At 35.7% G+C, this 21,244-nt stretch overlaps 1 protein-coding gene across 2 annotated transcripts in view; it reads right to left on the bottom strand.

Annotated features, from left to right (window-relative positions):
- Positions 1-411: 411 nt before the first annotated feature.
- The window catches only part of LMBRD1 (LMBR1 domain containing 1), a 72,799-nt gene continuing 51,966 nt past the window's right edge, over positions 412-21,244 (bottom strand). For both annotated transcript variants that reach the window (XM_083856293.1, XM_083856294.1), the window contains exons 11-16: positions 20,628-20,730; positions 18,940-19,044; positions 17,565-17,714; positions 12,217-12,289; positions 1,527-1,618; positions 412-1,366 (exon numbers count right to left, since the gene is read on the bottom strand). In XM_083856293.1, the coding sequence (XP_083712419.1) occupies positions 1,247-1,366; positions 1,527-1,618; positions 12,217-12,289; positions 17,565-17,714; positions 18,940-19,044; positions 20,628-20,730 (643 nt within the window). In that variant the 3' untranslated portion in view covers positions 412-1,246. The remainder of the gene's footprint in view (positions 1,367-1,526; positions 1,619-12,216; positions 12,290-17,564; positions 17,715-18,939; positions 19,045-20,627; positions 20,731-21,244) is intronic.

Here is a 21,244-nt window from a genome sequence, read left to right as displayed (position 1 = left end):
AGAGTCTGTCAAAGGATATTTTGTCGCCCTAATCCTTAGCCTTCTGATGATTGTTTACACATTTTCCTTTGGAGACTCTCAAAACAATGTAGATTGTTTTCATTCCTCTCGGTGATGGACTTCTGAATTGACCACTGGGGTCAGAGAGGTGTTCCTCTCATCTGCCAATCCTCGACCAAATTCCTAATACTATAAAACCCCTAAATCATAATAAACTGCCCTTCTTTTCCTCACTTCAATGGGACAGGTGAGTGTGGTTCTTTCATGTCTCTAACTGCGACAATATATGTGAAGATTTTTTTCATCCTCAGAAATATAGCTCAGTGATTATATAGCTAAAATAGGATTAATTTAAAAGACAACACAAATGACAAAAATATTTCTGAACTGTGTTTATATAAACATATTGGCTTGTAAACAAATTGACAACATTTATTTTAAATATTGAAAGAACTAAACTAGACAATTTGCATTAAAGACAAAAATAAGTTAAAAATTAATCACATCTTAATTATTCCATTGGTTATGACTAGATCAGGCACCTGGAAGTTTCAGAACTGAACTGTACTAAAACACTGCAACAGTGCTGAATACTGTAATATACACTATGATTTCCTTTGGGAGAGCAACACCTCACAGTTACCTGAGGATTTCCATGGTAACTCAGTGGATATCACAGTATGAAGATGAATTATTTTTCACAGACTGGAAACTCACCATTTAAATAATATTTTGGCATACTTTATTAGAAAGTTTCTTGTTAACTATAGCTTTATATAGAAATCCCAGCAAAACTAATGCAAAAGTGAAGTCAAGTCCTTCTGAGTGTAAACTTCATCCAAATATTTCCTGCAATATTTGCACTGTTTTGCAGGATTTTAGCTAGTTGTATTTATGAATAAAAAAGTCGTACAAGTTAAGCATGAAAGTATTTAAGAAAACCTAAGTTAAGAGAAAAGCATTGTGAATTATGAAATAGTTACAACAGTTCACCAAATTATACATCAGAAGGTTACATATATGTTTAATCATAAAACAATATTTTCTATATATTATTCAAAGTCAGCTTCAACATCTGTTCTCATTTAACAGTGATACTCAAAGCGATATTCAGGGCTTTTATCCCTTTAAGTGAGTACCCTCATTTCTTTTTACAGGTGCAAAGATGCTTATCTGGATAAGAGTTCCATGTGGGCATGACTCTCAACATAATTTTACATTTTTTCATCTTGAAGGCAAAAGGCTGTCAATGGTAATAAGCAGACAGTTCATCATCACTCATATCTGAATCGTCATCATCTACTTCACCTTCAATGACTGATTTCTTGCCTTTGCAGCATGAAACAATTAATCCAATTAAGAAGACCTGCAAATTTAAAGTACAAAGTGTTACTGTTATTCAGATCAGTGGCATGTAAAAGCAATATAAGCAGAACAAATTATTGTGTGGTGATGCAAATGATGCAATGACAACTACTGTAAATTATCCAACTTGATTCAGAGGTCTCCAAAATACAAGTACTTACTGCAATGAATGCCCAGTTCCCAAAGTAATAGGCCGCACTGAAGAACCAGAATTTATGAAGAAAGAGGTACGTCCGAGTGACAATACACTGATCTAAATTGAAAGGAAACAGTACTGATCAACACAGAACAACCAAAAAATCAGCTAAATACCACAGAGTAGGATAATATTTTAGCAGTTATGGAGAGTATTTAGCTCTGCAGAACAATTACATTGCTCTCTTGTACCAAGAAGATATACAAAAGGGACACTAGTTATGGGACAGTGACTGTGACAGGTTAACATGAAGCTACAAGTTACACAGGTAACCCCATTACTACTGGGAACAATTTCTCATGAAGATGTGTCAATTATTAACTAGAATCTTGTCCAAAAGGGAACTCACCTCTCATTTCAGATAAACTGCAGCCATACAAAGCAGATTCTGGATTAAAACACATTTCAGGACAACGAAAAAAGTGTCTCTACCAGGATTATGTAAGCTTTGTAAAAAGCCAAAAGTCAATTACACATATGCAAAAAACCTTCAACATATACTGGGCCTTTTGCAATTCAGGTAACAGAAACCTTATTTGTACACAAGACCTGACAGTACTGGTTAAACCTGACTCTTCTAAAGAATGAACTTTGAATATTTTCTAATGTGGCTGTATTCTTCTTCATTTCTAACTGGTAGGTTTTAAAATTAAGAATCAAATTTCCAAGGAATTTTCAACATGCAAACAGGGAGCATAAAGGCTTGTATAGGACACTGAACCTGTGGCATTCAAGGGATCATGCTAGAGGATGGCCAGCAGGACACACGAGCTAGTTCATTGATCTCTCAAATGCATGCAAGAGCACACACTGAGTTCATGATAACATAAAATAAAATTTCCTCTTTTTTTTTTTTTTTAATACTATGCTTACAATGTTTCAAACACTACCTAAAGCCCATGCCAGAACAGGAACTGGTGTACAAGCATGTTGAACACTAGAAAAAGTAAGCTACCCAGAAACTGCATGTTTGTCCTTCAGTTCAGACCCCAGGTTTGGAAATATTCCCCAGGTGCAGTTGAAGTAAAGATTTCCTGCCTTCTAAATCTGAGAGAGATACACCACTTACATAGTTACATAGCTCACTTTTAGCAGCCATCAAAGTAAGCAACATCAGTGAAGTGAAGATGCTTCATAACTGCAAATAATATTGTCAATACCATCTGCAGCTCTCCAGCTGGCTACTTGAATTAAAAAACAACAAGAAGATTTTCAGATGGCTCTTTATAATAATTGGATTAAATAGATGATGATAAATATTTTGGAATAGTTTGACCTTGCGAGAATATTTCTACACAGTGTCACAAGAGCAGATAACTAAATTTTACCTATTGTTTCTGAATTAATGTTACTTAATAGGCTGACATGACATTTTTCATCAACCGATTCCTCCATATGACTCAATTTAGAGTATGTTTTAATTAATAGCCTGAATTAAGATAGCTACTTGTTATCCAGAATGATCAATGTGAATACTAGATGTATCTTAATTATGTGGAACAGAAGTACATATGGAAAGCTACCACACCTCCAATAGGTACCTGCCACCATTTAAAAAATACAACATATTCTATGTACATACGTAGTGCTGACCATGGAACAAAGCCAAACAGCCAAGATTCAAGATAAAAAAAAAAAAAAAAAAAAAAAAAAAAAGAATGACAAGTATTAATAGTCATTACCACCAGAAGAGTCAACTATTTTTTTTGGTTTGAGTCCACTGATGAAGTTTTTCATTATGGTAAGAAACACTTAATGTAATATTTTGAAGTTAAGGCTTCTTCCAGGAGGTGAATTAGCTAGTTTATGATGAATTACAATGAATAATTCTGTTCAAAGCCAAGTATTAAAGCCTAAAACATGATTTTGTGCACTGAAAACTCAAATTATGAGAACTTACTTATGAAGTCTGCCTTTTATGCATCTCAAAACACGGTGAGCTTTCACAAAAGCGTGTAGAAGGAAATAGTTTCTTAGGGAAGAGTTACAAATTGTTGTGAACAATGTAATTTATAAACATCGGCATTATTTGAAAGTCAATACTGTACACTTGTTTTGCCTCTTCATTAATCAACTAGACAATGAAACAGATTATACCCTCTGTAAATCCACAGATCAAACTGGGGAGAAATAAAGAGAAGAGGTCCAACACACTAGATGGTCAGATTTAGGAAAGGTTTCAAGCCCCTTGAAACAGTCCTCAAAGTTTAATGGAGACAGAGGCCCTGTACCAGGAACAAAATGACACCATGCAATAGTGTGGGCTGAGGGTTGACCAGATATAATGCAACTGTGGAGAAAGCAAACTCATCTCCCAGTAGAGGAACAAAAAACGTAGTTACTGGTGTTCATCTATAACTCAGAAATGTAACTGAATATCAGGCTTCACTATCTGGAATGCAGTGAGTGAAGTCAACGAAAGTGATCAATTCTTCCCCTGTGACAAACTGCATCTGCAATGGTGCCATTTTGGGTCGCCCAGTACAAAAGCATCATTGACTTATTGAACAAAATCTACTGGAGGAGCACTGGAACAGCTTACAGCACACTTCAGACAATGAAGATGTATTCTTTCAGCTTGAAGTAAAGGTATTTGCAGGTGAGTCCTACTGCTGCCTCTGCTATCTAGTGGGGGCTTACAAAGTATTAAATGAGATTCTTCCTAGACCTGCATAATAACAGGACAACAGATGACAGAGCTACATCAAGAAATATGCCTATTAAATAGTAGGAGAGGCAATCAGCATAAGTAAATATTGGAGCAGGCTGTCCCTCAGACATTCACAGCTGGATGGATGTAAGCAACCTGCTCTACATGCCCTCTCCTGGGCATTGGACCAGACTACTTCTTAGGTCCTGTGTGTGCACAAAATCATTATATGAAGGTAGATATTGAGACAACACAAATCTAAATAACAGTGGTAGTTTTGGATGGGAAACTGCAAAGTGTGAATGTTATCCAAAGACAAATAAAACCTACATTCCCAGTTTCAAGTAGAACCTAGTTTTACTTGAAATACACACAAAATTACTTCCAAAGGAAAAGCTGCATACTTTCTGTGCTTGAACATCTAAGCACTGCAAAATTTCAGACCCCTTCTGCCAACAAATCAAAAGCAGTGTTGCAAAAAAGTAGCTGCTGCTTGAAGGTTCTAGGTATGGCTTTGGGCACAGATCAAATTGTTGAGACAAAGCAAGCTTCAGGAGTCTCTACAGGAGGATATTACAGGTATATTAAAAATCTCCCCGTTTTGTACCTGTCATCTCACAATCTAACATCTTGACCAGTATTTCATAGTGTTAAGGTCACTCAAGTGCTTCCAAAGTCCACAGAAATTTATGTTAAAGATTGTATTTCACATCTCACTTCCACCTTTCTCCGGAAACAGATTCATGGAATGGCAGCAACAGCTGTCCTGGCCACAAATACAGGATTTCTTTCTTCCCTTGTTGTCTAAACAGCAAAGAATAATTATGTTCTTAATTGCCCCTGACTCATTAGTTTCTACAAGTGGTTTTTTTTTTTTTTTACATACTATTTGAGCATATCCCCACTTATTCCATATTCTTCTTTGCTGTGATATATATACACACAGAATTAATAGTAGCCTCATTCAGCTGTTGAGCCTGTCTTTGCACTTGACAATCCAGCCCCTCCGCTGCTGCTACTTCTCTGGTTTCACAAGCTAAAATTAATCTCCTAAACAAAGCTTTTCAACTTTTGGGCTGTGGCATCCCATACCACTTATCTCTCAGCTAACTTCTCCCAGAAATTGCTTAAATTTCAATTCATCCCTCAGTCAGCTTTCACAATAATGGAAGTAAAAACAGCTTTAGTGCCACTTGCTTCAAGGTTAACTTTGCAATAAAATTACACCTTTGATCCCTTATCAGACTGAAAAGCATATTGGAAGACATACTATCCACATACCGCAGCGATGTGCAAATATTTCCCAACTGGTTGTATGTAGCTACAATAACTCCCCACTTAGAGATGTGAATCAGTAAGCTTCCAACACTTCAAGCTGACAGCATTTTAAAGTACTACAGTGCACTACAGAAGCATGAGTATCAAATCACTCAGATATTAAACAACAGTTTGCAGCTATCTAAAACCTTCTAAAATCTAGTTCTAACATACAAGCAAAAAAAGCTGCCTGCTCTTTCATCCCAGTTGTCTGGCTTTGGTGAAGGATTTTTCTGCTTAACTGGAAGTGGTAATGAGTGGCACCCTAAATTAAACCTGCAGAGACCAAAAGGCTATCCAGATAAAGTCTAGTCCAAAAAGCTACCTTATTCAGCAGAAGCTGCTCAGTAGGCTTGGAATCAAAACCTGACAAAGGAAAAGATTTAGCAGGCTAAGGAGGAGTCAGAAACCTGGAAACCAGGAATTAATGAGGAGACTGTAAAAGCTATCTGGGGCAAGTCATTTACAAAGCAAACTCTGATTTTGTCAGTGCTTTAAGCTACAGGTAAGTTGTGTACGATACTTCTTATGATCTATCTGCAAATCAAACACAACCTGATATAACACTAGACAGACAGAAAAAAAGATGTAATTGATGTCAATCAGTCTGGTTTTATAACAAATAGTCAGATCTGATTTTGTAACAAAAGTTACAAGTCCGGATAACCAATTGCTATTTGCAGTTATTTTACAGTACATGAACAACTGCAGCAGTCACAAAATTTCTTTATGATAATTACCTATTATGAATGTTTACATTAAATGGCTTGAGAATTTTTATGTCCCATCAGTGCTCACACAGCTTTAAGGAGGCTTCCAGTTTAAGATCCTCCAAGACTGTGTGCCAGAAGAAGAAAAAAAAGTCACTAATCAAAGTTTCTAAATGCTAAATAATAAAAAATAATGTCCTATTGAGTGATCTGGGTGTCACATTTTTTCCACAACAGTCAAATTTAAATGAAGTGACATGTAGGAACAGGATTTGCATTTACATATGAATGAAGGATTTAGTTGTAGATAAGAGGTTCTGGATCTTACAACCAAGCACGAACAAACTTTAGCTAAACATAGCAAAAAATTTCACTACTTTCCTCTACATGCTCACAAAGCCTATCAGTCCTTTTTTGGCCATTTTAGATTTGGAGTTCATCCTAGCAAAGTTATGGCATTATAATGTAAAATTTCATCCAGCTATAAGGTTTCTATTTCACTTTGGTTACAGAGAATCTGTGAGGGTGCCAAGATTTGCATGTATTACCAGACTAGGTGAAAAACATTTAATGAGATTTGAAGAGCTAAACCTGTTAATCTCAAATCTCATTTTTCACAAGTTTAAAGGATGACTTGATTTTAATGTTTATTAAGTATCTTCAAGTGAGGAAAATACTAATGCTACAAGTCCATGTATAAGTGAAAGAGTACAGCATTAGCCAGCCAAAAGCTAAATCTGAAACCACTTTAATCCCAAAGAGATAATGCCCAGTTTGTACAAAGAAGCAATAAACCATTGAGTCAGCCTGCTGATGGAAAAAGTGTTCTCAGTGTTTTTGTTGAAAGTAGAGATTCTTTGAAACATGGTGCATAATTCAGGTTCATTACAAGCACTGGCCACATTGGTTTAAAAACAAGCCATAAATGTTATCTCAGGCTTTTGAACTGCCACCTTAAACTTGAAGTTCTTCAAGAGGCATTTTCTGAGTCTCCCTTGAAAGCCTTATTTTTAAGTAACTAGAGGCAAACAATTCTTATTATAAATATATAGCCAGTGATAAACATCAAAGGCAATACTCTAAGGATGAGCACAGATGCAAAACTCTACAAAGGAAGCAGCAGACAGCATAACCTATTATTTTCACTCTTATCAAAACCTCCTCCTTTAGGAAAAGTAATTGCGGGAATTGATGAATCTACACCTGCATGTCAGTGAAAAATGTAGTGCAAAAAGACATTTACAGCACTCTCAGCTGCTCACATTGTTTACAGGTGCCAAACAGGGCTTTCTGTGCTCACACACACACCGTGTTTATCTACATGGAGTTCTTATGGTTACAGAAGACTTCAAAAGTGTTAGGTGTAAGTATAGATTCAGGGTAAAGTACTAGTAAGGTCATTCACAAAACAACAGGAAAATGGAAAGTACTCACCAATATCCTTACTTTATGTAAAACATTTTGTAGCTTTTCAAATTAATTAATTTAGAACAACAGTTTGGAAGTGATAGCCTAGAGTCATACAACTCTTCATACAAATTTACTAATATTGAGGATTCTGAGCAACTCGTTTGCGGTTTCCCTTTGCACGTCTCCTGCATTTCTCTAGAAGAGAAACAGAATATGCTCCTGTTTTGGCATTTGTATTTGGGCCTCCAGCTTGAGTAATGTCTATATCTAGTCTTTTTTCAAGCAAAAATAAAGCCTGAGGTCCTGAACTTTTTGCCTTCTAGCTAGTAAGTGCATCTTAGAAGGCAGCACAGATAATTTAGCACAGTAAGATCTCATTTCAAAGCCTTAGAAATGAGATTCTTTTTTCTTTCACACTTCACATGTAGTTCCAAGTCAGCACAGGTCTGTGAAAAAGACCTAGCAGATGAACTGCACCCAGCATGTAACAGGCCTTGGGCAAGGCTCATTTCCTCAGTGAAGTAAGAGAATCTAAGGGGGATTCAGAGCAAGTTATGCATTTAAAGTGAGTGATGCCTAAAAACTAGATCTTTTAATCTAGAAAGAGGCAGATAGTGTTTATCTGATCTCATAGTTCAGGCTTGCAGCTGAGTCATCGCTCATTTACATTAAATCTCATTAACCTGTTAAGCTAAACCTATACTAAGTTTTCAACACATTAATTCTGCTACAAGAGTCTTAATCACATAATTGAACTTCTTTGCTTTACCTTATACTCAACTGAAGTGCAGACCCAATTTCAGCCGTCATTAGCCCTTGAAAACAGTCATCAAATGATACTTTTGCCCAACTCTACTGACCACTGAAAACTAAGCTTGTTTTGCCTATAACAAATGTACTAAACTTGCTGCCCCCGAAAGACTACTTTAAAAGCTTTTTAAGTTAACCAGAACACAAACTTTTTGTGCAAGATGTTTAACTAAAAAAAAGTGCTTTGACTTATAAGATGTACCCTGCTCTATTATTTTTTGTCTTCTATTCTGTTTCCTGTAGTTACACTATTATGGCCCTTATCTGAGTATAAAACCGATTTACCTCCTGCACTTCAGGAGTAAATAGAGACAAGCTTTGCTGAATGAAAGCAGATATCAATGTTAAAACCCTACGAATTAATATCAAACTATAAATATTTGAGAATGTGTTTTTTGTAAGATTGCATTTTAACTGCCTTGTGTTTCTCCAGGAAGTAAAATTGTCTTTTGGACCAAACCAAACATTATTTTGAACATATCTACAGGACACACTGCCCAATAAAGCCTGAAGCATTAGCCATTACAACCTGATCAAGTCTCTTCTACCATCTCAGAAAGAAAAAAATAATTTACTTAGTAACAGTAAGTAGAGATCATATCTCCAATATCTGAGCATTTAATAAGACAACTGAATGCTATAAACTTATTTATCAGCACAGCCATTAAGAGGTCATTGCTTGTTTTATGTTTAAGGAAAAACACCTGTTAGAAGTAAATCAATTTAAATGGAACAAAATTAATTGAGAAAACAAATCAATGTGTCCATTTAGTTACACTTCACGGGTTTACATAAAACCCTAGTACCAAAGAATGTAATTCAAACTGCAAGTACGTGACCAACCTTTATCCTAAAGTTATTTGCATCTATTTCTGCCCATGTCTAATATCCTTAAAAGCAAGAGAAATTGTATTTAGAACTTTAGTTCCTACCTTTGAAATAAATCTGACTTGTCAGGATGCTCTGTCTGATCACAAAAAAGAGTAGCATCTGCTTTGTTTCATTAGTTTTGTTAAAACGGCTATTAAAATTGGCAGTTATTCCAAGGTAAGGATTACATTTCCAGTTTCTAAAACTGACTGGATGAAACTATCATTAAAGCATTTTCACTAATGCAACTTTTTCTTTAAGTTGATTATTACAAAATAATCTTTTCTTTCATTTATAGAAACACATGAATGGCCTGAATGTATCATCTACAGTTAATATAACTCCACTTAAGCCTTTTGATCACACTGATATCCCAATTTAAGAAATATCCATCCATCTTCTACTCATACTAGTTTAGCACAGGACAGTATATCAATATCTTCTCCATCTCTTTTCCATTAAGAAAAGAGACCATGACTTGGAGACAGCCACCACAACATGATGATGATGACAAACCAACGCCATCATTTACAGACCAACTTGTGTTCAGTACATCAGAAGACTACTTTTAAGGATCAGCATATTGTTTCCATTGATCAAAGTAAATAAGAACGAAAATAATGTAAAGTATTAAAAAAATTCAAGAATGGGTGGAATTGAGTAAGTTTATTTAAATCCAATCCCAGTTTCTATAATTAAGCAAAGTCTGAGGAAATCAGACTATTTTAATTTCTCTCACAAAGGTCAAGACTAACAAACTTACCAATGCCAGTGAGTACATTCTGCTTTCAGAGATACTGGCCAAGTCAAGAAGCTGCTTATAAGAAAAAAAGATCTGTACAACTTGGACAAAAGCAATCTCATTTTGAAAGGCAACATTTCCTCTTCTAAATTTTGCCAGTTTCTAATTTTAATCACAAAAACAGAGCAGCTTAAACATGAATTGAACAAAATATCTAAATACTTGAAACTGCATTAAGTCTAAAAACAGCAATCAAAAAAATGGATGAATGATTTGAAGTATGGGGGAAAATAGGGAGAAAAAAAAAAATCTATCACCCTTGGGAAATGCTATGAACCACCAGGAATGAGACTAACACACATACTCAATTTAAAGATAAGCATAAATACAAGCAAATTATCAGCAATTGATGGAGAGACAGGAAGACTGATTCAGTGATCAGAATTCATTTTACTGAGGTTTTCCAAAAGATTATATACCATCTCAGGAAAGTTAATAATTTCTACTACAATAATTAGGTTAAAAGATCATACAAACAACTCATGCATTTTACAACATCTTTCTCGTAGGGGGTTGATTGAACCTCTCTTATTCCCATAAACCGGTTTAATCCCATCTTCTTGTAATCCCAGAGATGTGTTTGTTCCTGCCATGGCACCCTGGTTATCAAACTAGCTATGTCAATTAAATCTGTCTCACTCTGTCTTGTGTAGTCCCACAGGGAACTGCCTTCCAGAAGAGATCTGGCTTGACAGACTAGGAACAAAGAACTAACGGTCCAGTTACCCCTACTAGTACAAAAATTTTATATTTTCCAATAACAAAAGTAGATAAGAACCAAGTGGCTATTAAGAACTTCTAGCAGCAGGTTTTACAGAATATTAAGATAGTAAGAGGAGAATACAGGACAACTATATATCTTTTCTATCAATTAACTAACACTATCAAGCATTTTCATAAGGATAGAAATGCGCACACAGTGCGACTGCTGTTCTTACAGAGGAGCTGAAAGTTGGCCAGAATAAGAACAATTGAAGGCTTGGGTTTGAAAAAATCTGGACAATTCTGAAGGCTATAAATCTTACGCTGAGATCAGTGTTAGCAATCAATATGATTGGGACCTTAAAAAGAGTACTATCAGTATTTCAACCATTTCTGCAATTCAAGCTGTGAAAAAACTGTTTGTACAGAGGGAAAGGAAGTGTAAAATAAGACTGCAAAAAATAAAATCAGCATGATTTCAATTAGCTTAGTTTTTTAATGAAACCAGGCTAAAACTCATTCACAGCCTTACTCAAGTTTCACAGAGGAATAACCACTAAATAAAATGTTACCAGTCTCTCTCTCTCTCCCAAAAAAAAAAAAAAAATAAAACAAAAACCAAAACAAAAACAAAAAAACAAACAAACAAACCAAACAAAAAATACAAACAAACAAACAAAAAAAACCCACTCAACAGTAAGGCCTGCATAGATGCAAACTCAAGGAACATTCCAGCATTATCCATCTGCTTGCTAGTCACTACTTAACTCCAGAATATCCATAATACATCTTCTGCCCAAATAACTGTCAAAAAGGGGACATTTAGCAATACAGCTGAGAAAACTGATCATTCCCTAAAATTTCCAGCATAACTCTAAGAAAATTAGAGAAAAATAGTCTAAGATTTCTAGTTCTGCTGGTATTGTTGCTCATGGAAGAGCCCACATTTACATCTCATTAAAAATTATGTAGTTCTCTTATCTGTAAGTTTCCATGGAGAATCTCAAGTTCCACTGAGAAGCTCAGACCTTAGTTTTCCTGAGTACACTGAGAGACCAAATGGAATACTTGTCTAGATGTTTGTATGATAAATATACACAGTGAAGTGCACTTTCAATGTTAGCTATTCACCAGCTGGGGTTATTTTTAAGATCTTCTACATACACATTAAAGAAAAGTGTGAGACTTTAAAGTTAACTGGAATGTTTTGTTACCCATGGTTTCTACTAAAAATAGTCATTCTTTTAAATGAATAAAGTAAGCTTTAACTATACCTCAAAGCTTCATTTTAGGCAAATGAAAGCCATGAAGACAGATTAAGCTGCTTATTACAGCTAAGTATGCACCTATCACACTGGAAATACAAGAAACAAATTTATCTTACCTTCAGGTGCATCTGCATCACAGTCTTTAGACACAAGTGTCACATTGCTTGGCTGACCAATTGTCTTATTACTCTGTATTATAAATATGAAAATTAGTACATTAGTTTACCAGCAGTGGTCTTCCATAGACAACGACAGCACAGAAACCAAATATATTTTTCAGTTAATTAATTAAAAAAACCCCAAGTATATCTCTTAGAATATTCAAAAGTATTTTTATACAGCATATTCAGAGTAAGCTGTAAGCAGTAAAATATGAACATTTCTAAGTATGACTTCATTAACAAAAAAATTAATAGCTTGTGCTCTTTCTGAAGACTTGTGAAAAATATACTTGAGTTCTGAAATTAAACCTTTTAACTGTGCATAAAATTAATTTGAAAATCAACTTTGATAGTGAAGACACCACAGAAATATTAGGATTGATAATGATAATGAATACAGTATATTTCTAGTCTAAAAAAGCCAGATGGTAGCACACAACATACTTCAACTACCAGAGTGGAAGAAGAAAAATTAAGCTTAAGTGAACTATTGAAAACCCAAAGGTACCTGCTTAAACATTGCAAATCTTTGGAAAACTGACCCTTTCAGGGAACATGAATTCTGTGTTCCACATTTTTGAACAATCAATGAATATTTTTAGCAGAGTTCAATGTAAATCCTTTGCACTATATTGATTTTTTAATACTCTGATTCACTTTAAAGGGTCCACACCTACTGTATTTACTTGCACTCTCATGATTTCCTAGACAGAAAACCCTCTAAAGAAATCAGTAAGACAACACCTTTTCTTCAGATGGAAAGAAGTTCCTTAAAACATACCAGCCATCAGTACAAGGCTAGCACATATAATTAAGCTCTAAAAACTTAATTGAGAAAGTTTATCAATATTAAGCAAATCCAGTTTTCACTCTGAACAATCAAGAGAAACAACTCAGTGTCTATCTAAAAAAAAGCAGCAATTTGTACGTGCAGTAATTTTGCTTCATGCAAGACCATGAAAGTGGAGAGATTGCCTTAAAAAACAAATCTAAAAGGAATATGACTTAGTCACAGGGATCAGGAACAAAAGAGAATGTGTAGACAGAAACAACAGGGTAAAAACAGAACACATGAAATTTCAGTTATTCAGTGCACATTGAGCAGCTTCCCATCTCCAGAATGCATTCCAGCTGGCTGTCACTTCCAGCTTACACTGCTCAGTCATAGCAAGCACTGCTTTCAAAAGAACAGTATCACACCTTGTAAAATCCCATGGGGCACATAAAAAGCACAAAACAATCACAACATAGCCATTTTAAAGTTCTGTCTTCCTTATCTTCACTCACTTTAACATATTAACAGGATTTTAAATACAACAATAGCTAGACCTATGGGCTTTCTCTGACAACATCTATGCTTTTTTCCAGGTGTTATATCACTGTTCTCCATGAACGTTCCTATAACTTAAGACTTTTAGTAGAAGTATTGGCAGAGTAAAATTTTAGTGTTCTGTTATCCCATCTACTCCAAGGCTGAAAGCAGGATGCATCAAGGCCAAGCACGAGACAAAACCATGGACAGTAAGTCAGTATGTGTGCTTCAAGAGCTGACACATTTTGGACACTTCAGAAAATAGCAAGCTATTATATAAAGGGTTAGGATACAGCCTGTTACACCTACATGATTGGTTTCTGCCTATGTTAAATATCAAGAACTTGAAAAGATCTGTTTCCACATTTAGCCATCTAAGGGATGGTACTTCTGGAGTCCTGCTGCTGACAAAGGAGACACTCTGGTTCTGCAATTTACTCCACTCCTCCAAATTATCCAAGTGATGACTGAAGAAAGAAAGTGATGGCTGCTGTTTTGGTCCCCTACCAGGGAAAAGTATCCATGCTGCTTATGGCAAGTACTGGCTTTTCAGTTCCTGTCTGGCTCAATCAAGTCTTAAAGGTCCACTGGGTACAAATATCAGCAAGCAGTTGTCTTTCTTTCAGACAAAGGCAAAATAACCCTTGGTCTTATTGAACAGAAATAGGAATTACACCTTACGTATGGGCAAAGTTAGGCTTTTGCCAGAAAGCTAAAAAGGTGGCCTGGAGGTGGATACAATTCTTGCTTTGTGAAAGGTTATGAAAAGACTCATTGCTGATAAACACATACAATAAATTGCTTCAAGAGGTGAAACCAAGCTATCCTTGGTGTCTGAAAAGCTATTGAAATTGAACAAATTCCTACAGAGCAATTTGGTTGGTATGGGCACAATATCCAGAAGAAATTTTCAAAAGTTTCCTACAGACACCACAGCTGAAGACACTTAATGAATTGGGGTCACATGCACTGAACACACCAGTGCTCAGAGTTAATAAAGCAGGTAGCCCAGGTCTAGTTAATGTTAATTGCCTCACAAAAGCTCCACTTTTATATACATATTCAGTTAAAAGGAAGAGTTACCAGCACTTCCAAATTAAACGCTCTTGCCAAGAGTTACAGTCTCCAAAGGAAACAGTTCAAGATTCAAACAGGAATCTAACTTATTCCATGCATTACTATAGACTGTGATAATTTAGTTTGACACATTACTAGATTTGGAATTACTGTAGAGCAAAGCAAAGGGGGAAGGACTCCTTTTACACAGTCTATGAGCCACCAGACTGTCATACACATGTTCATCAGCCCACCAATCCACTAAGCTTTCCTGGAATAATGCTCATTTATTGTTTGGTTCTTACACACTGTTGGTTACCAGTATCGTTATTCTAAAGGATGGAATCAACTGTAGTGTGAGAGCACAATGAAAACCTGAACTGTCAAAGTGAGCTGGTACATACGGTTCTCCTCATCAGGAAGCCTGCTATGTCGACTTGCCCTGCTCCTGGTTATGTTCCTGGACATTCCTAAATCCATAATCACCAATTCAAATTAAGAACCTCTTCATTCCTACATCCACAGAAAAATATCTTGCTTCTGTTCATTCCCAGACTCCATCTCTCCTCACTTCAAAACATCAAAATTTAACATCCAGTTACCAAGGCAGTCCAAGATAGAAAATGTTTCTGGTACATCGTGAAATACTCTGAGAGGATGTTTTCATAAAACCTTTTATCTATTTGGTATGCCAGAGAAGCCAGATGTAATTATCAGCTTATTCTTTATGTCTTATGTTATTTTAACAATAAAATCAATTTCTACTCAAATTAGATTATGCACTTTAAACATAGCTCTTTGAAATGAGACATAAGCTGAAGGACTCAGGATGGCTATCTTGACCAGAACATTTTTTTCATCCTTTAAACAGAAAGTTACAGCTTTACTCAAGCATTCCAGCTAATCCTTCTTGCAGTGCTGACCAGGATTATATTGCAATAGCTGCAAGAATGACAAGAGCCTTCCTACTGCTGTGCTCTATTCTCGACCCATTTTTCTTAGAAATAAAGCATTTAACTTCAGATACTTCTTGTCACAAACAGCTAACATGCAAGTGTTTTTAAGTCTTAATCCTTCTGTCTCCCTTAATATACACACGTTTTATTTTATTCATAAAGCAAAACAAACTGCTAGCCGCAGCCTTCAACACTTGTTTTTCTCTTCAAATCTTCCATTCTATCTACAAACTTTATCACAAAGGATTCCCTACTGTAAGGCCTAAAGACTAGTTCAGCAGGACCCTTAATGGAATTGTTCTTCCCACTCTTACACCCACATTGGTTCTGCAGTGTAATAGGAGGCATACAATCATTCTACAACATAAAAAAAAAACCCCAAACTGTCATTTGCAGGGACTTGAGCTCACAACTAATTCAGATACAGCTATATGATGTTCTTGCCACATAAACAGTAAGTAACCATGCCAGAAGTTCTATGTAAATGCCCCTAAACTGACTTTCATCCTACTTTCATGCTGCTACTACCCTAATTCTGACAAGTGGAGCCAATTTATACACATTTATTTTGTGTTAACTATATTTAGCATAAAAATCTAATAAAAGGCATTACACTTCCTAAATACTAAATATTCAAATCCCCTACAGTGATTCTATTACTGTGCTCGGATTGCTATCAGGATGACCAATTGCCCATTACCAGATAATTCAAATGTAAATATAGCAGTAAAGTAGCATTTACAGAGACCTTTATTTCCTGCAGTGACAGTCCTATCACACCAACACTTTTAAGTTGAGCAAGTTCCTCTTCCTTAGCCTATTTAATGGTACTGCAATTTCAATATCTCCTTGTAATTCTTTTGCCCCAAGTAGTCACTGTTTAAACTAAGAATTGATGGTAATAAGTTACAAAACTACTAAATAGTTGCAGCTGAAGGAAGTGAGCAGGTGTTTCATTTTTAAAGCAGGTGAGTTCTCCTCCAAGAGGAACAGACTCCTAGAGAAATGAAGAGTGATTCCAAAAGCTCAAAGCAGCATCCTATCACTGCAATCTCATTTACATACTTTCTTTCAACCACTCCAGCTCAACTGTTTTGTCTTTGTGAAACTTAAATATCAAATACCAACCAAGGGATCTTGATTTCACTGGGCCTGAATAAGCAGCCAGTTCATGACCTGGTTAGTTGTCTATATTTGCAAGATCAAATCTAATGAAATCTACCCCTGTAAGATACCAGACCTTAATAAACAGCCACCAATGAAACCTCTCAAGATGCTTCTGATATGTAACTTTGAACTTCCCCATAAATATGCAGGCTGCCACTCAAACTAAGATGTAATACAATAATTTAATTCTTCAGATACAAAAGATGAAACACTTAAAAAATCAAAACCTTGAAATACACAGAAAAGCAAAAACAAAGACTAAATTTTAACTGCTTAATTCTGTAGATTTTACAGTGCAAGAACTGCATGGAGTTGCACGAAGTTGGACAGTCCAAAGTGCCTGAAAAGTGGTTAATCTGCACACATTTAGCTCCATTCAGATTATTATTTTCTACTGTACCAACTTTTCTTTCTCTTTCCTCATAAATATGCACAGAAAAATCATCAACTTGTAAATCAAGTATTGATTTCATTCTGTACAAAGCCCTACATATTCAAAATAATTCTCACAACAGTCACTCAGCAATCTAAGCAGGCCATTACAAAATGTAGTGGAAGCCAGTTGCTGTCGTAACAGAAAGTAGAACAAATATCAGTTTCACAAAGTCTTGAGATGACCTAGAAATTAAGTTGTGTAATACATAGTGCAATCCAATTCTGGCTTGTGTATTACCAAGAGACCTACTAGTATTTAAAAAACTGCCTACCAAAGTAGCTTCAAAAACTGAAAATGTGTCTGACTTTCAAAGGTTCTGTGAACAGTACATTTTTAATGCAGAAAATAAAATTGAAACAAAAAAAATGCATCTCACCTGCACCAGGTATTTCTGGCTTCCATACATTACATACTGTGGGGCAAGACTGTAAATCATGTAACTTGTATGAAGAACTATCAACAGGAGTATCATACAGAGAAATAAGAGTGCTTGAGGTCGAGTTTTTCCTCGTCTGATTTTATAAAGCTAAAATCAGAAAAAGAATATTAACACAATGAAATCTCTTTTTTCTGAAGGCATTAAAAAATCTCTTTAGTTCAAATAAGTTTTAATTCTACTGCCAGAAGTGGGAGGTTGCTACAATTATCTTCTGGCAACTTAATTCCAGTGGTTCAAAGCAGATTTTCAAAGCACAGCTATTTAACCAAATTAAGTTCTATTTGTATTAATGGCCCAAAACATTTATATGCTAGCATTTAGTTTAAATTGCCTGTCACACACACCTATAGCAAACTGTGCATTAGTTTATTGAAGAATATTGTGTCCTTTGCTCAAAGTGGGGTGCCATCTATCACTATATACCTAATTAGATCTAGAAACAGAGGATGGAGTTATGAGAGAGCACTCCCAGGCTCTGAGGAAAATGGCACATCATATGGTAGCATCTTGTCCAGTTAGCATTGCAGGGAACAAGATCCCTCCTTGATGCCCTGTAGACACCACTCTACTTTTATTCCCAAGGGTTCAACCTGAGTACCATGCTAGGGTAAAGAAGCTGGCAGCTGAGGGGGAAACGACAGCACCAAAACCATCAACTCATCTAACAACTTAATGCAAAGACTGATGGTCACTGTTCACAATTTTGGAGTGTCACCACGTGAAAAGGTGACAATTTTAAAGGGAAAGTAGGCACATTAGCAGGGAAATATTTAATCAAGGATCAGAGGCATGAATGTCATGCTATAGGATACAAAGCTGCTTGAATACAGTAATGTATTATTTGCATAATATTTAGATAGCCCTATCACCACTGCACTGTCTTCTTTCTTAAGAATCTAAACACTCTTGTCACACAGATGGTAATTCAAGAACCTCTGACTGCATGCCACATTACGGATTTTGACCATAAAATTGACCAATACTTCAAATATACCAATAATATGGCTTTAACTTAGAGAAGTCAGAAGCCAAAGGGACACTGATTAAACCTTGAAGGAGTCAGTTGACTATTGCTCAAATTAAAACATCAGTTTTGATGACTTGGCAAAGTCTGATAACTTGGTAAAATAAAACACCTTCCAAAAGCAGTGCAAATTCTACAATAGGTTTTTAACACTGTATTAGGCATACAGACAATGCTATTGGCAACATCCCATATTCATGAAGCAATACAAAAATATTAAATATATTCAAGAGCACGTATTTGTTAAATATCTGAGTATTAGAAACTAAACTCTCAGGTTATATTTACCCTTGTCCAGAAGAACCATATTCCCATATTTCGAATCCCTGCCATTGAAGTGAAGATAAAATACATAACAATGGTTGTGATAAGAATATAATCAAGTGGAAAAACCTAAAACAAGAGCACAAGCAGTTAAAAAGACAAGGAAAAAAGCTCTTCTCCCACTCAAAACTAAGTAGCTTTTACTTCTATAGCTTATATCTCAGGTAGTCAGAGTCCTATTTTAAAGTTTTATATAGCTGACTCCAAATATAGCTAACATAGCTTGCTGCTAATAGAGCTTAGACAGTTTGGGAAAGCACTAAGCATTTTTATTAATTTAAGACATGTCTTAATTTTTAAGTGTTATACATTTTTAGACCAAGAAATACTTAATTATTTTAAACGTGCCCACAGAATGACAAGTCCACAGTGGCAACAATTATTTTAGGACTGCACATTTGCAACTATTTTTCTAATCGTATCTGCATACAAAACTTGATTTTTATATTTACATTAATAAAATCTTGAGATAATATCGCTGCTGAACTGCCGCAGCCGAAGGTGAGGAAGCGAGACACATCAATATGATGAGTAGGCTAATGCTCCGTTTATTGTTGCGTCCGTGTGGACTCTTATACAGTTTTTTGCTTCCGTCCACGCGATCACGCATTTTCCTATTTGCTATAAACATTTTGCACGAGGCAAGCATGCATAAAGCTCTACTATTGATTGGTTGGCATTCACCTAGCAAAGTTTCCTGTTTGCGGGTTTTTTTTGATGCTGCTTAGATGCTACCTCCATATGTCTTTTCTCAACTCCTGCTTAACTTTGCATAACTGTTATCTAGCTAGCAGTTTCAAGGTTACTGTGTCCTTTATATCTTTCTGTAAGCATTATTAATTGGGCTTAGATGCAACCTCCATGTGTCTTTTCTCAGCTCCTGCTTAACTTAGCAGTTTCAAGGTTACTGTGTCCTTTATATCTTTCTGTAAGCATTGTTAACTGTTAAAGCCCCAACACTGAACACTACTTTTCTCAGTGAGCTACAAGCTTAGATGTTCAATAGTTTTAAAAGCCATGGGGGAGCAACGCATTATGCTGACCCATTATACCAAGAAGATAGGAATAACTCAACTGGGTGAGAATAAGCATTAGCTTAATATTACATCTTTTCTTTTTCTCACTTTACTCATGACCAACTCAAATTTGTATGTGTACTTGTTGCCTTCCAACTCTACTGAACTTAACTGATGTATGTTTTTATGTTGGGATTGCTTCCAAGACTAATGCCTTACTATAACACACCCAATGTAGCATATTTTTCAATGTGCTGTATACGAAAAAGTGAAAAATTGCATTTACTTCACTAAAAAGGCCTGAGATATCCAGTACACCAACCAGAATGTATGTAGAAAATGGGACAAAGTTGCTTCTATTCTGTCCATAATAACTACAAATGCTGTCATTTTGTGTTGCCACTATTCTCATCATATCAAAATCAGTTTCAAGCACCATCTTCCTTGCCCAAACTAGATTCCATTCACCCAAGGTTTTCATATCAGTAACTAACAACTAAAAATTATTAAGGAAGTTGCCTTGCTTTTACTGAACACACATTTAGACAATGTTGTTTTAATGAATTACTTGGGCAGAAGTTTAAAAGAAAACAGAAGGGCATCCTTACATATGTATATCACCACTTCTTTACTTACTCTTTGAAGAACTGGTAACAGCATATTCAATGGATTGGTCAGATTAGTTCCTAGAATTATAAATCCTGAGTCGAAGCCAGCTGAATGCAGAGCTTTGTCCAAACTGCAGTAATTAGAACAACTGTAAGTACTGTGGCTCTCCCGGAGTTTTATCTTTAGTTTAATTTTTAAAGGGCAGCTCTAAAGAAAAAAACAAACTGAACTAATCCCAGAGACTGACAGCTGTCTAACATCTACACAGACACATGCTTTGCTTTATCACACTCACTGCACTTGTTCTTTGAAAAATACATTGATTTCTGCATCTCCTCAGCATTTTTGCTTTTCTCTAGTTTGGGTCATAAACCTTATCTTCCCAATCTGAAGGATGAAAAATGCTAACATTTGAGACCTCTGGTTAGTGTCAATCCACATTGAAATCTACCAGATTTGCAGCTGGCTGCGTTACTTTCAACACCATGAAACCAATCCAATGTAATGCACATCAAAAGGGATTAAACATGTCATTTACTGCAAGATTTTAAGCACCTGTTACCCAGTCAAAGAAGTACATGCAATAGGATTCATTCAAGCAAGCAGAGTACTTCTGTAATCTGAATTAAATTTCCTGAACATGT

This window comes from Zosterops lateralis (genome assembly GCF_965231275.1).
Source record: "Zosterops lateralis genome assembly, chromosome: 3".
In the NCBI taxonomy this organism is placed as follows: domain Eukaryota; kingdom Metazoa; phylum Chordata; class Aves; order Passeriformes; family Zosteropidae; genus Zosterops; species Zosterops lateralis.
The sequence above is the reverse complement of the archived record's forward strand: the minus strand, read 5'-3'. Positions and strand labels throughout refer to the sequence as shown.